The sequence below is a fragment of the Sander lucioperca genome, chromosome 11 (assembly GCF_008315115.2).
Source record: "Sander lucioperca isolate FBNREF2018 chromosome 11, SLUC_FBN_1.2, whole genome shotgun sequence".
NCBI lineage: Eukaryota > Metazoa > Chordata > Actinopteri > Perciformes > Percidae > Sander > Sander lucioperca.
The window spans coordinates 5,469,126-5,483,216 of NC_050183.1; the positions used below are offsets into that span (position 1 = coordinate 5,469,126).

Consider the following 14,091-nt stretch of genomic DNA (forward strand, 5'->3'; position numbering starts at 1 on the left):
TCTTGTCTCGCTTGTCTTGTCTAGCTTTCTTCCTGTCTTTGTTTGTTTCCCGCCTTTTTTGATTTGTTCCACCTGCTGTGTCACCTGCCTCTCGTTCCCTCATTACCTTGTGTATTTAGTCTCTCTGTTTTCCCTTGTCTCTTGTCGGATCGTCTCGTCTTGTTGCTGTGCGTTCTGTTTGTTTCTGCATTCCCTGTCGTGGATTTCCTTTATGTATTGGATTATAGCTCCAAGTAAGTTTTGCTTGTCTTTAAATAAAGCTCTTTAAACTGCATTTGGGTCCCAGCCTTGCCTGCCTTCGCACCAGACGTGACACCAACAGACCAACATTGCCATCCCTAGAGTCCTGCTGATAGTGGGGCCAAAGAGTTGCTGCTTTTCTTTCTTTAATATCTTTGTAAATTAGGTATCTTTGAGTTTGCACTGTTGATCGGATTAAACAAGACATTTGAAGACTTCACTTCTGGGAATATGTGGTCTTTTTTCACTATTTACTGACATTTTATAGACTAAATGTTTAACCAATTAAATGAAAAAATAATAGGCATATTAGTCACTAATAATAATGTATTATTGCTATTAGGATATACATTAATAATAAAAGTAAAGTTCAAGGAGAAACACAGCCAAATTAAAGCTGCAAACAGCGATGGACGGGCCCTCGCGCCTCTGCGTGCATTTGCGCGCCACTCAGACACCGCAAATCGTCACCAATGAGAAGGCAACTCCATGCTGAGTTCAACGATACCTCACACAAGACTCACGTCATACAGTTCATTAGCTGTGAAAGAGGGCGTGGTCAAAGTATAGGGGGCGGGCCAAACCTTTACCAATAAAAAAGGAAGTCTCTGCTGAGTTCATTGATACCTCACGTAAGACTCTACCTTAAATGGGTCACCATTTAAGAAAGGGGGCGTGGTTAAGCACAGAGGGGCGGGCCAAACCATCACCAATGAATAAGGAACTCTCTGCTGAGTTCAATGATACCTCACACAAGGGTCTACATCAAATGGGTCATTAGTTATAAAAGTGGGCATGGCTAAAGCTTAGGGGGCGGGTCAAACCATCACCAATGAAGAAGTAACTATCTGCTGAGTTCAATGACACCTCACACAAGACTCTACCTTAAACGGTTCAAATGTTATGAAAGGGGGCGTGGCCTGAGTATGTGGGCGTGGTTAAAAGTATAGGGGGCGGCTCAGTATCACATGTCGACCACACATAAGTTTCTCTTATAATTTTTTATATTCTTTCTTACACTTTTCCTGTATTAATGCACGTCCATTCTTGTAGTAATTCACGTAATGTTTTGCTCAACACAGACGGGGCTTTATTATACTCGGAACAGACCCCGCCTCTGCCTGCAGCGCTGTGGACGTGTGTGTGTGTGTGTGTGTGTGAGTGTGTGTGTGACTGTGTGTGTGTGACGGCCGGCGAGCCGCAGGACACGCTTGTGGAGTTTAACTCCGAAAAGACAGTTAACCACAGGTTCCCGTTAATCTTATGATGGACATGTGTTGTGATATTTAAGCAAACAAACCGTCAACGGCGAAATAAAAGCCTCTTATTTACGAGCGCAGTCTGAGAGACCTCCAGCTCACAGCGAGGTGTCTGAGCAAGACTGGCCGAGCGACGAGCTAGAAGCCGGGGCAGGCGCTTGCTGGCTGTCGCTTCACTTGAGCTTGAGCTTCTGAACTCCGAAAACTTTGAAGCAAATTGTCAATTCAGCATCAATTTCTCGCCTAAAACATTGTCAGAAGTGAATTTAATGATGAATAAGAATAAAATGTCCCGTTGTTGGTTGTTGCAAATTCCGAGTTGGCAGTGGGCGTGACTTATAAGTTCGACCAATCAAGTACACCTAGGAAAAGGGAAAAGGGAAAAGACCCTGCTCTGAAGTAGGAGCTAAAAAAGTACGCTACTGAGGCCAGAGGAACTTAAAAAAGTGTTCTAGGAACATTTAGTTCTAAGAACTGCAAAAATCCCTCCGGTCGGAAAGCCCCTAATATTGGCCTGTAGATGTCCTCAGGCCTGGACCCATGTCAATCATGAGAAATTTCGGGCAGATACGAAAACGTACACTCAAGTTACAAGAAAATAATTCCTTCAGTTCCAATAGGGCCTTCGCCGCTGTCGGCGCTTGGGCCCTAATTAAAGCTGCAAGCAGCGATGGACGGGCCCTCGCGCCTCTGCGCGTGTCAGGGTTACTGGCGGATGCTGCTCCTTGCGACCGTGCATTTGCACGGCACTCAGACACTGCAAATCGTCACCAATGAAAGGGAACTCCCTGCTGAGTTCAACGATACCTCACACAAGACTCTACGTCATACAGTTCATTAGCTGTGAAAAGGGGCGTGGCTAAATTATAGGGGGCGGGTCAAACCATCACCAATTAAAAAGGAACTCTCTTCTGAGTTCAATGATACCTCACACAAGACTCTACCTTAGATGGGTTAGCATTTATGAAAGGGGGTGTGGCTTAAACATAGGGGGCGGGCCAAACCATCACCAATGAAGAAGGAACTCTCTGCTGAGTTCAATGACACCTCACACAAGACTCTACCTTAAACGGTTCAAATGTTATGAAAGGGGGCGTGACCTGAGTAAGTGGGCCTGGTTAAAGTATAGGGGGCGGCTCAGTATCACATGTCGACTACACATTATAAGTTTCATGTAAATCGGATGATGTTTGTCATATAAGGCACATTTCCTGTTGCCAGCGGGGGGCGCTATGACCAAAAGTAAATTTTGGACTGTAGATGTCCTCAGACCTGGACCCTTGTCAATCATGAGAAATTTCGGGCAGATACGACAACGTGCACTCAAGTTACAACAATTTCTTTATTCATCGCTAAACACTCAAAATGGCCGCCACGCCACGCCCACACCGTTTGACGAAAAGTCTTTCTTTTAATAACTTTTCATCTTTAAGGTGTTGAGATGGTACAGACCAAATTTGAAGTCCGCCGGATGAAATCTCTAGAAGGAGTTCGTTAAAGTATAGCACCTTGTGTTTTGGGCCTACTTCCTCTTGCCATTAGGGGGCGCTATGGCTTTAAGTAAATATCGGCCTTTATTTGTCCTCAGGGTTGGACTCTTATGAATCCTGAAAGGTTTCGAGCCAATTGGACAATGTACACTCAAGTTACACCCACTTCCTGTTTTGATGGCGAAATGCACAAAATGGCCGCCCCACCACGGCCACGCCCTATGACGAAAGGTTTTTCTTTTAACAACTTTTCATCGTTAATGTCTTAAGATGGCACAGACCAAATTTGAAGTTGATCGGATAAAATCTAGGAGGAGTTCGTTAAAGTAAGACGTGGAAATGGCCAAAATCGCACTAATTTCGAACTTTGAAATCAAAATGGCAGACTTCCTGTTGGGTTTAGGGTATGGCTCCAATGACGTTTTTTGTACATCACGACATGTGACATATGTGTACCAAGTTTCGTGAGTCTACGTTAAACGCACTGCAGGGGCTCAATTTGTTTAACTTTGTAGGGGGCGCTAGCGAGCCATTTTTGTGCGCCTATTCCCGAAACCCTTAAAATACGTACATTTTCACCAGACTTGATGCGACTGCCAATTTTGGTGAGTTTTTGAATATGTTAAACCCCCAAAAAGCCAATTCATTTGCAGAAAATAATTCCTTCAGTTCCAATAGGGCCTTCGCCGCTGTCGGTGCTCAGGCCCTAATAATCTTTTTTAGTTAAATTTGTACCACTGTCTGATGTAGAGTCACAATCGTAGTGCACAATCTGCATATTTAGTACCTTAACAAAGGAGGGGAGGCACTAACTCATCACTGGGAAGTCCCTAAATATCACGGTGAAAATCCTGCTCACATCTGCCACGGCGAAGTGCATATTTGTTTATCAACAGCTCTCATCCGTGATAGCTCATATCCCCCCAGAGGACCAAACACATGCTCTCTCCACTCCTGCTCTGAGACGCCTGGTTTCTGAAGCAAATTAATTCCCAGTTGGAGAATGACTGTTATGAATGGGTTGGGTGAGAGAGATGGATGGGCTACCCATTCTTCTGCACAGCCCTCTGCTCCCAGTAACAAAGATGCTGGGGCTGTCCTACTTTTGTGGGAGGAAAAATGTGGCTTTGTACAGTAGCTCAGGGGGACTCTCCATGTGGGGCTGCCGTGTTAACTGACTTGGAGCACAAAGACACCCAGAGGAAATCTCCCAGCAGAGAGAATGATGCAGCTGTGAAGCTGCGAATTTGGGTGTTTTACATTGATTATATCCCTTCCCAGATACAGACATTGTGTTTGAGAAAGCCTAGTGTGTGTGTGTGTGTGTGTGTGTGTGTGTGTGTGTGTGTTTGTGTGTGGTGTGATTGTGGTGGCCGTCTCTCAAATTGTCTGCCTCATCAGTGTGAAAAATGGGTTTACCTTCAGTGTGTTTGTTGGGGTGTGTTGGGGGGGGGTTCAAGTCAAGGCCAAGTCGGTCCCATGACTTTCAGTTTTAGACTTCTAATGCTGTGTAAGGATTGTGAGCTGGTTTCTGCCATAGTGTAAATGACACTTATCCTTTGTCACCTTTTTTGTCAAAACTTAAAGGTGTGTATTTATTTGAGCATTAAATAAGCAGCACACGTCTAACATACAGTCTGACGCCATTATTTGTCTTTCAAGTATGTGAGTGAGCTGCACATCTGTAAGACTGTAATTTTAGCTCCTTTTAAACAGTCGGGAATGTTGCGCCATTATTCTGTCTCACCGTCCTGTAGAAAAGATACGGACACGGAATAGGGGGAACGGAATTGTTCTGCCTTTAAGTCGATAGCAGGACAGTTGGCATGGCGGGACTACACACACAAGCTATGTTTCCATCCACACGTTTTTATCCAAATTAAGTGATATTGAATGAAAAATGCCTTATGGAAACAGTAAAATTCAATTGAATTTCATGAATATCGACTCAAAAGAAATACGTTCGGTCTCATCGGATTTTATCTTGATCGATATACGGCTTATGCGATAAACGCTGATGGAAACATTATTTGCTGAATAAATAATGAATTGCGATTAAGTTTTAGGTCATTTTATGGTTGCAACCCGCCACAAAATGAAGAAGAAGAAGTTTTAGTTCATTTCCGGCCAGTATTTCCGCTCTGTTTGCACACATGGCGGGTGTCAACAAAGACAGATGTAAGTGGACGAATGAGGAGACGAGAGACTTTTTGAATTTAATTTACGAGCAAAATATAACGCTGTCGTTCCCACACCACAGGCCGCCTCCGTTGTTGTCGGGCATTTACGTGCATCTGCATCATCATAGCAATGTGTTGATAGCGTCGTTTTCTTATTATAGGTTGATATGTCGGCTGGCACATAAGCACATAACAACTTGTGCAATATTGATCATTTGTTGGTAGATGGCGCGATCCATTTTGTCTAGCGAAACTTTGTTCGCAAATGTTTGCTTGAATGTTGTGCGATTCAGTGCAAAAATAAATGGAAACACCTTAAAATGTCTCAAATCAATTTGATATACCAATTTGACCGCAAAACAGCATGTGACGTCATTACGCACAGGTTTTTATTCGCTTTAAAGCCGTTGGATGGAAACACACTTTCACCAGCTTTATTCACATGAGTTTTTTTACCGAACTTCAAATAATTCGATTGACAAGTGGATGGAAACTTAGCTACACACTCACACTAGACCCTGACACTGTTGTGTCACTCGTCACGCTTCTTTAGCTCCCGGAATGCTGGCATGCTATCTAAAATCACACCCTGGGAAAGCATTATGCACGCATTGTTTGGTTCAGCGTAAAAAAAACACATCTGCCGTAATAGTGGATATTCTTTAGGGCAGTATTGCGGAATCTTGGTGTTAAAGGGGCTTTTGCTTATTAAGCTTCAATAATATAGCCTGACAAGGAACTCATCATTGACGGAGCTCAATCCGAGGGGCGGGATAAACGGTTGTCTTTCAAATTCTCTCTGCACGCAATAGGATAGCGCAACAACAAGGCAGAGCAACGAAGAATTTAGCGAAGCTAGTTGATAGATTAAACTTTTGCCGTATCTGGTCGGCAAAACTCCGAACACATCTTCCTTTTTTAAGAATGACTTCAGTGCCGTTCTTTGTTCTTTTCTCAAAGAAAAGCTTAACTCCAAGTCTTCCAGAAGACCGCTGTTCCCAGCAGCAGCAGCAGCCATAAGCCCGCCCACCGACTCTATACACGATATGATTGGCCTGACCAGAGTTTGGTTTTTCCAGCTCGCAAGCCAACGGAGAGTGCCTAGACCCCCCTGGCTGCAAATTAAATTAGCTGCCGCTAGGGTGCGTCTAGATTTCTAGGCTATCAATAATATTCATATTGGTTTAAATCACTTCCTTCCACACCAAACGCATCAAACCATGAACCAATGTAACTTCATTGGATCATTAAGTAGGTGTATGTATGTATATATTTATAATTATTGCTGATGCAGTGTGTCTTAATGATGATTGGCAGTCAGAGAAAATCTATAATATGGCTCAAACCATAATAATCAATAAAAGGATAGAGTTGCAATATCAACTATGTAAAACAATCTCCCTTCTTTATTGGATCGTGGTAACCTAGCAGAGCATCAGTGATCAGCCAATAACTATTGCAAGGTGATTAATAGGCATTTACATTTTAGGCTATATTGATATACTGAATAATGAGGGAAATAGCAGAGCACACTTTTATTCATAGATTAGAGACACCATAACATATTGTTTAACTTTAGTTAAACACAATTTTGTTTTCACTTCACTTTAATGGATAAATGCTTCACTTTGGGTTTATGAATCGTTGTCAAAAGGAAGCTGTAAACAGGTCTAAGTAATTAGTCTAAAAGCTTTATTAGTCACTGAGAAGTTTACATTTTTGACAGTCTGCTCTGTGAGGGGCACATTGACGGGACATGAATACTCAGGAAGCCAATATCATCATTTCAATCTCGTCCATGGATTCTCAAACAGGGAAGAGAGATTGACATGAAGTCTCACGCACATACCTGCACACAGACACACACTCCTACTGTCAAACTTTGACTATAATGAACTGTAGCTCAATGTATGGGGGAGACACAGGAGGTCATGGGTGAGATCATAATCTCAGTCAGACAGCAGGAATTTGTGACGTGAAATCATGGCTGAGGGACAGATTAGAGACTTGATTAAAGCGTACATGAAATAAACATAAACATAAAATAAAATGACTTTGTTTGTGCACCATGACAATAATGTATGCCTTTTTCTCCTATGCCTTGCCTTCATCCCCACCTGTCATATCCACTTTCATCATTCACACCCACATCTGTCCCCAGATTTTTTTTTTTTTTCGAACATATTTTTTTATTGAACAAGTTTTGCAAAGCACCAAAAAGACAAAAACGATAGAAAAACAGGTACAGCATTGAAACAGCACAGGGTGAAGACAGGCAGCTAAGAACAATAAGTAATGAGACCAACATTAAAATTAGATAACAAACAGATAGACAAACAGACTAACAAACAAGCAAAGAAAAAAAAAAAGGGATAAATAAATGAAAGGAGTTTCAGGGAGCATGTATTGGAAAGCAAACTTTGCATCCAGGATGCTGTATCTAGGCATCTTCACCATGACGGGTGATACTATTCCCCTGCCCCCCTCCAGGCCAAATCCATCAGTCCTAATTTCAACCTCTGGGCCTTAGCAGATCCCAGGTAGTCAAAGAAAGAGTCCCAAATCCTGTAGAATGTGAAGGGTTTGTCCTTTAAGGCCGTGGAAAAGGCTTCAAAGGGGATGATGTTTGTCACAGTACACAACCATTGATTTAGGTTTGAGGCTTTATCAGAGATCCACATGAGTAGAATACACTTCCTGGCACTGGGCAGCAGACTATGCACCAGTCTTGTGTTATGAAGATCAGATCAGGTTTTATTACATTTTTTCATTTTTAATGATTTTATAGGATGGTTGTTAGGAGAGCGCAGATGGCAGTGAATGGCAAAATGACCAAATTCCCATGCTATGTAAGCAAGAACAACAAACAAACAATCAGCTTATAGGACAACTGCTGCTGATGTATGCTTGAATCCCTCTTAGTCCCTCTCTAGTCTGCTTTATGAGCTCCACAAGCTGCTCAGGGCCTCTATAGAGCCTTAACTACCCAACCAGGGAGGGATTCCCATTATGCCCCCCACTGTCACCAGTGACTGCGGACTGGATGCCAGCCACCTTTGTGAGCACAACAGCACAATGGGAATCATTTAGGTTGTTTATCTGGTTTATTCAGCAAACATCACTGTCTTTTAACATGTGTTTCATTATTTGTGAGCAGAAAGAGACATACAGTATATAAAGCACCTTCAAATAATATCACGTGTGACCACAGTAATTTACTAAAATGTCTGTAAAAAGACGGAGGGAGCGAGAGTAACTCCAACGCTGGTTTCAGACAAAATTTCGTAAGAGTGAACCGTTTGCAAAATGTAGATCAGTACATAACCTTCCAGCGCAGCCAATAAGTTTGCTACAGATCTGAATGTAAATGATCACAAACAGTCCTTTTCTTACCTGGTATTCCCTCTCCTTTTCTGCCATGCTTGAGATTTTTTACTCAAGTCCTGGTAGGACGAAGAGTACAGTTAATTTACATAACTTCATTCAGAGATTCACAAATTAACTTTTTTCTTCTTTGCAGTAAAATTACCAACATCATAACTGCCGCCTTTCGTCAATACCAGAATCGTATTGGATCGTCATCGGGTCAAAAGGTGAACTTCAGCTGCAAACCCTGCCCGAAAATCTCCTTTGCCAATATTGGCCTTACTCTGAGTAATGTCAAATTTGCACTTTTGGTGTGAGGTTATTTAAAATCCTCCAAACACAGCGTTCAAATTAATATTTAATATAATTTACAGTACTATTGCAAATTTTGTGGCACAAGCACAAAGTCAGATAATGTGCATTGAGCATGTACATTAATAATATCCCTATTATATTCCTCTACCACAACATGATTATGTATGTTGAAAGCATAAAGCAGCTAGCTTCTTTAAAGTAAGATTTTGTTCCTGTTTTACTAAAAAGGCTGAAAAGTGAATTGCTCTTCAGTTAAACACTATCTGACATTTTGTTGGGAAAAAAAAATCTGTATCTCCACTATACTCTTGATTCCACAGACATACCTTTCAGAGCAACTTTACTGTTAAACAATGGCCTGTTCCTTCTAATTATCCTTTGGTGTGGAAATATATTCCTTTCTCTAGTTAACATTTTAGTGGTGCTCATTTCTCATAATTTCCCTGGATCAACTGTGCTCCAAACTACAGCGACTGATCAGCTTTGGACTTCTTACATCTTGTAGACATTTAGTTTCCTTCCCTACTGCACATCTCCAACAAGGAGAGCAGTACTGTCTGTGGAGCTTTCGTTCCAGCCGGATACCACCTGATTTCACTCATTATCCTGCTCCTGAAATAGTCGGGCCTATTAAATCACTCTTAATCATGACCATGGTTCATTAAATCAAGGAGACTTTGAAACGGTCTCTGTGGGAAAAGACCCCTATGTCATGCCTGTAGCTGACCACCACAGCTGTGCAGTGAACAGTGAAGCTTTACTAGACTTAAATCAGAATGATCGCCTGATCAACTGTGCAACTATGATTAATGAATGCTTGTATTGTGGTGTAAGGTGCATGCTTGCATAGACTCCTGCTGGTGTTGTGATTCCCTGTCGACTTGTCTGTCAACTGGTTAATTGCTGTGCTCTGTTGGTTGATTATTCTGCATCTCTTCATTTAAGCACAAATTAATTTTCTTTTAGCATTAATTGGAATATTTTAAATCAGTAAGACATGTTATGTTGCATTCCATAAAACACATCTGATTATGCTAATTAACTGCATTTTAATGTGTCAGTATCAAGACTCTAGGAAGTCAGGTTAGGAAGAATCTAATAGGGCTTTGGTGTACAATGAGGAGAAAGCAAAATCACAAAGGGATGCACTCGGTTGCCAAAAATATAGATACCACCAAAACAGAACAGAAAACAGGATTCTGCACTCTTTTCTCAACAATTTCATATTGTATCAGTGGCCTATTTACTCTTACAGAGTACTGGAGGGCAATCTCTTAACAAATAGTCTTTCACCCAACAAACCAAACTGTTTCAACAAATCAGGAGCTTCATGAAAATATGGTGTGTACTGACTGAGATCGTATGAGGCTTGATCTACTTCTGATCAACGATAGCATCCATCCAAGTTCTTACCCGGGGAATTTGGTATACGGTAATCAAATTATGTAATCATGTTATGCTTAACAGAGCAAATATCCAAAGGCCTTGGAGCATCACTTCCATTAATCCAGGATGTCTTTTATGCACACAGTACAAGCGCTCTCATAATTAGATTCACTGTAAACATGAATACCGAAGCAGGGAAACCACCACAAAAATTACTCTGCAATCTATAATGTCAAAAATGGGAAAGTGCCATCTGAGGGAGTATGGATGGAGACAATCTCAAGGTCTTTCTTATATGTAGTACATCAAAGCATAAAATATTCGGCCCATTAACTCTCTTGTAGCTTTTTGTTTTGATAAAGATGCCATGCTGAATCAGCTCGCCTCGCAGCATCTTCAGTTGCACCTTCACAGGAAGAGCAATGAGGCTGACATCCACACCTTTGAATTGCTTTTCTTTAACTGCATCAATCAGTGTCATTTCTAACACTTGATACAATAAGGTGATCCTCTGCTCACTAAAAATGGACGCACTTTGTTTTACGCACAACACAAATCGGTAACTACTATAAGATGCTGATAATACCTTTATCCACACAAGCTTATGATACTTCTGAAGATATTACCCATGCAGAAGCCCAATCTAGCAGGACAAGATTTGGCATTGTTCGTTAAAAACTAATGCCAAAATTGTATTATTGTGTGCAAATCTGCAGCAATTATGCAAAAAGAGTGTTTATGGAAATACTTTACGCTCCATGGATTATACTGCCACATTAACCCACATATAGATGCACCCAGTCAGTGAGAAATGAGAAGGTCAACAAATGAAAGATACCATGACAAAAAGAGATAGGACATCCTTATCTTGTTTCCACAGCCAACAGCTTCCTGAGCTACAACACTGTAAGCTGACAAATCTTGCTGACTGACAATTGTGTAATAAAAAAGGACTTACAAGTGTATCTACTTTGAGGAAGGAAATCTGATAGCTCTGGTTATGATCGACTGACTGAAGCTGCATCGCTGTTACATCAAGAAGTGTGTACAGTATGAGCTTCATTTAAAATTCCAAGCTATGGAGACTTACAACTCTCAATGATTTATCTGACAAAGTTCTGGCTTTATTACTCACAAATTTCAGGTAACTCTGATTTCATATGCACATGCAGACTTGACTATAAGAAGAAAGTGTTGTAAGCATCAAGATAAATGCACCTGTTATGCAAGCGAGTGTCGTGGCAAAAGATCCATTACCGACAGCATCTGCTTTGCATTTACTGGACATTTGCTGCTAAATTAGCCCCACATAGAATTCAAGAAGGAGCCATATCTTGTTTCGGTTATGATCTAAACAAGGCACAGTGTAATGACTTGGATGCATGTGATGAAGAACATATAATGTGTGAGATAATTGAAACATTATGGAATGGAACATGGAAAACTGAGATTAAAATATAAAACATGTATTTATTCTTAGATGATGCCTTTTACCATGACTCCGTATCGCAGGCTTTTCATTGACCCTTAAAAAACACGACTGTGGTAATCCAGAAAAGAGCTGCTGACCGCCTTTCCATGCATTTTCAATGAATACTGCTGCCTGAGTAATATATCGTGAAATATTAACTGTTGGTCTTTAATGCTCCCGAGTACTGACTCAGGAGTGATTTTTTATTAGGCTGCACTATCAACCGTCTGGGAGCTGAAGTTTCTCTGTCAACCAACAATTCACACATCTAACATTAAAAAGAGGCTATAATTAACCACTGAGGAAGTGTTACTGAATAATGTTATTGTTTTCCACTATGAGCTTATTGTGTCCAAATGACAATGTGTGATTATTGTACATCAAACGTGCAGTGTTGGGAAAACTCTGGAGAGCAGTTAAATTATGTAGGCATGATATAGATTTATTTATATATTTTTTTATGTTTCCAGCTTTCCTGTCATGTTTCGAACGTTTTGTGCTTTCTTGTCCCCACTTTTTGGTGTCTGGGTTGAGTTTTAGTCTCTTAGTAGCCACTGCAGTTTGCTATATGGAAATTGACGTCAGATTGCATGACGTCACGTGAGCATAAGCATGCACGTTAAAAAACTAATGACTCGTTGTCCCCAGTGTCAAGGCTGCCCTGCTTAAACCGGTATAGGCGTACCTCCTGTTTACATTTGTCAATTACCGGCAGGTGCATTAGTCTCTCTCTCTCTCTCTCTCTCTCTTTCTCTCTCTCTCTCTCTCTCTCTGTTTTTTACTATAAGAAATCATGTAGACTGTAGCTGACTAAGTTCCTTGGCCATTTGTCCGCTGTTTTCCGAGCAAACGTCCCTCAAACATACATGTCTCTGTTGTCAGCGTAGAGTTAGTTGATCTGCAGAAATATCTACTTGCCTAGGACTAACCGTGATTACCTCATATCCCTTGTGTAAAAATGCCCTTGGTATGAACTAGGCTGCATGTAGAAGTGCGCCCTGTTCACATCACTTCATTCGTTCCATCACAAATGAAACGGTTCGTTCTCAATGGAAAAGGAACAAGCAAAATACGCTGGCTTCTTACCTGTAAATGCCCCTGGTACATATTGAGCACACAGTCAGTCGCGGATCTCTCCGTCAGCGGATCTTTAGACTTCTTCCAGACTTGTGAAGCAGAGAGTCAGACTGGAAGTGTTGACATTAAAAGCTGTATCGGAGTTTTCGGACGGGAGGTCCCGAGGAGCGCACAGAGCGGAGCTGTCCTCTCCTCAGGTGCTGAAGCGGACTCTTTGCGCTCATCCAGGATTTCTGTGCGCGGGGACACCGAGGCGCGCCGGGCGCAAGAGGAGTGCGTCGTCGGACCTCACTTTTACCTTTCCTCCCAGTGTGCTGACGCTGGATTATGACAAGTACAAGCATTTGCTGTCCTTGTAGGAAATAGATCACAGCGATTTAAGTCTTCAATCCTGAACGCATTGCCGTTTTCCACGTATCTCTCCTCCCCTCTGTCTCCCTCTCTCCTCTCCTCCTCTCTCGGCTGTGTTCTAAATGTTTTGACGCTCCTCGGGTTTCGTTCTCTTCTTATAGTGCGCTTCTCTTTCCTGTTTGCTAACTCCCTCTGACCCAGCCCTCTGGTGCCTCCTCCAGTGCTGACGTGCTCCACAATGAGGCACACAAGAACAGAAAACACGTGTCCAAAAATGTCCACACCATTTATTCCAGATTTATTTTGAAAGTATCCATCTGTAGTTATGTAGAATATTTTTTCTTCTTCTTTTGTGTCCTGTAAACAACACATAGCAAGTTTATTTAAAGAACTTCGGATCAATTTCATTACATATTTTTGTTAATTTCTGTTGATTTTCAATCGTTGAAACATATGTTTCTGAATTAGTTCTCTCTGGCATATTATTATGCAACATACTGTATTGTGCAATTTCCTAATTAAAGGCTAAAAGCTGAAACGTGTGGTGTCTGCAGTGAAGATCAAATTAATTTTGTTCCCAGTTGTCCAATTAGTGGAAGAAACAATTATATAACCAAAACTATGCAATTCATATAGTTTCCAAGTAATTGTGTAGGAGAACTAGAGCTCATTATCTGGTATAAATGTGTGAAATATTGTGGGTGTACTTAAGAAAATCAGCCTCATGTGGACAAACAATTTTTCATCCTATAAAACTATATGCACCAAAAAATAAGAGAAAATATTAAAACAAGACATTTTCATCTTCTGTCTAGAGTCCTGTTTGTTTACAGTTTTTGAAAAGCCATGGCACACCTGTAATGTTTAGTATCTACCTGCAATTATCCCAGCCTGAGATAAAACTTCCAGCTTGACCTAGAGGCTAATCAAATATGCTCCATGCTGGCTACTTGTTG

General features: G+C 41.3%; 1 protein-coding gene across 3 annotated transcripts in view; it reads right to left on the reverse strand.

Moving 5' to 3' along the window:
• The window catches only part of pex5la (peroxisomal biogenesis factor 5-like a), a 107,511-nt gene extending 94,185 nt beyond the window's left edge, over positions 1–13,326 (reverse strand). For all 3 annotated transcript variants that reach the window (XM_036006879.1, XM_036006878.1, XM_031307077.2), the window contains exon 1: positions 12,794–13,326. In XM_036006879.1, coding sequence (XP_035862772.1) covers positions 12,794–12,814 — 21 coding nt within the window. In that variant the 5' untranslated portion in view covers positions 12,815–13,326. The remainder of the gene's footprint in view (positions 1–12,793) is intronic.
• Positions 13,327–14,091: the final 765 nt, after the last annotated feature.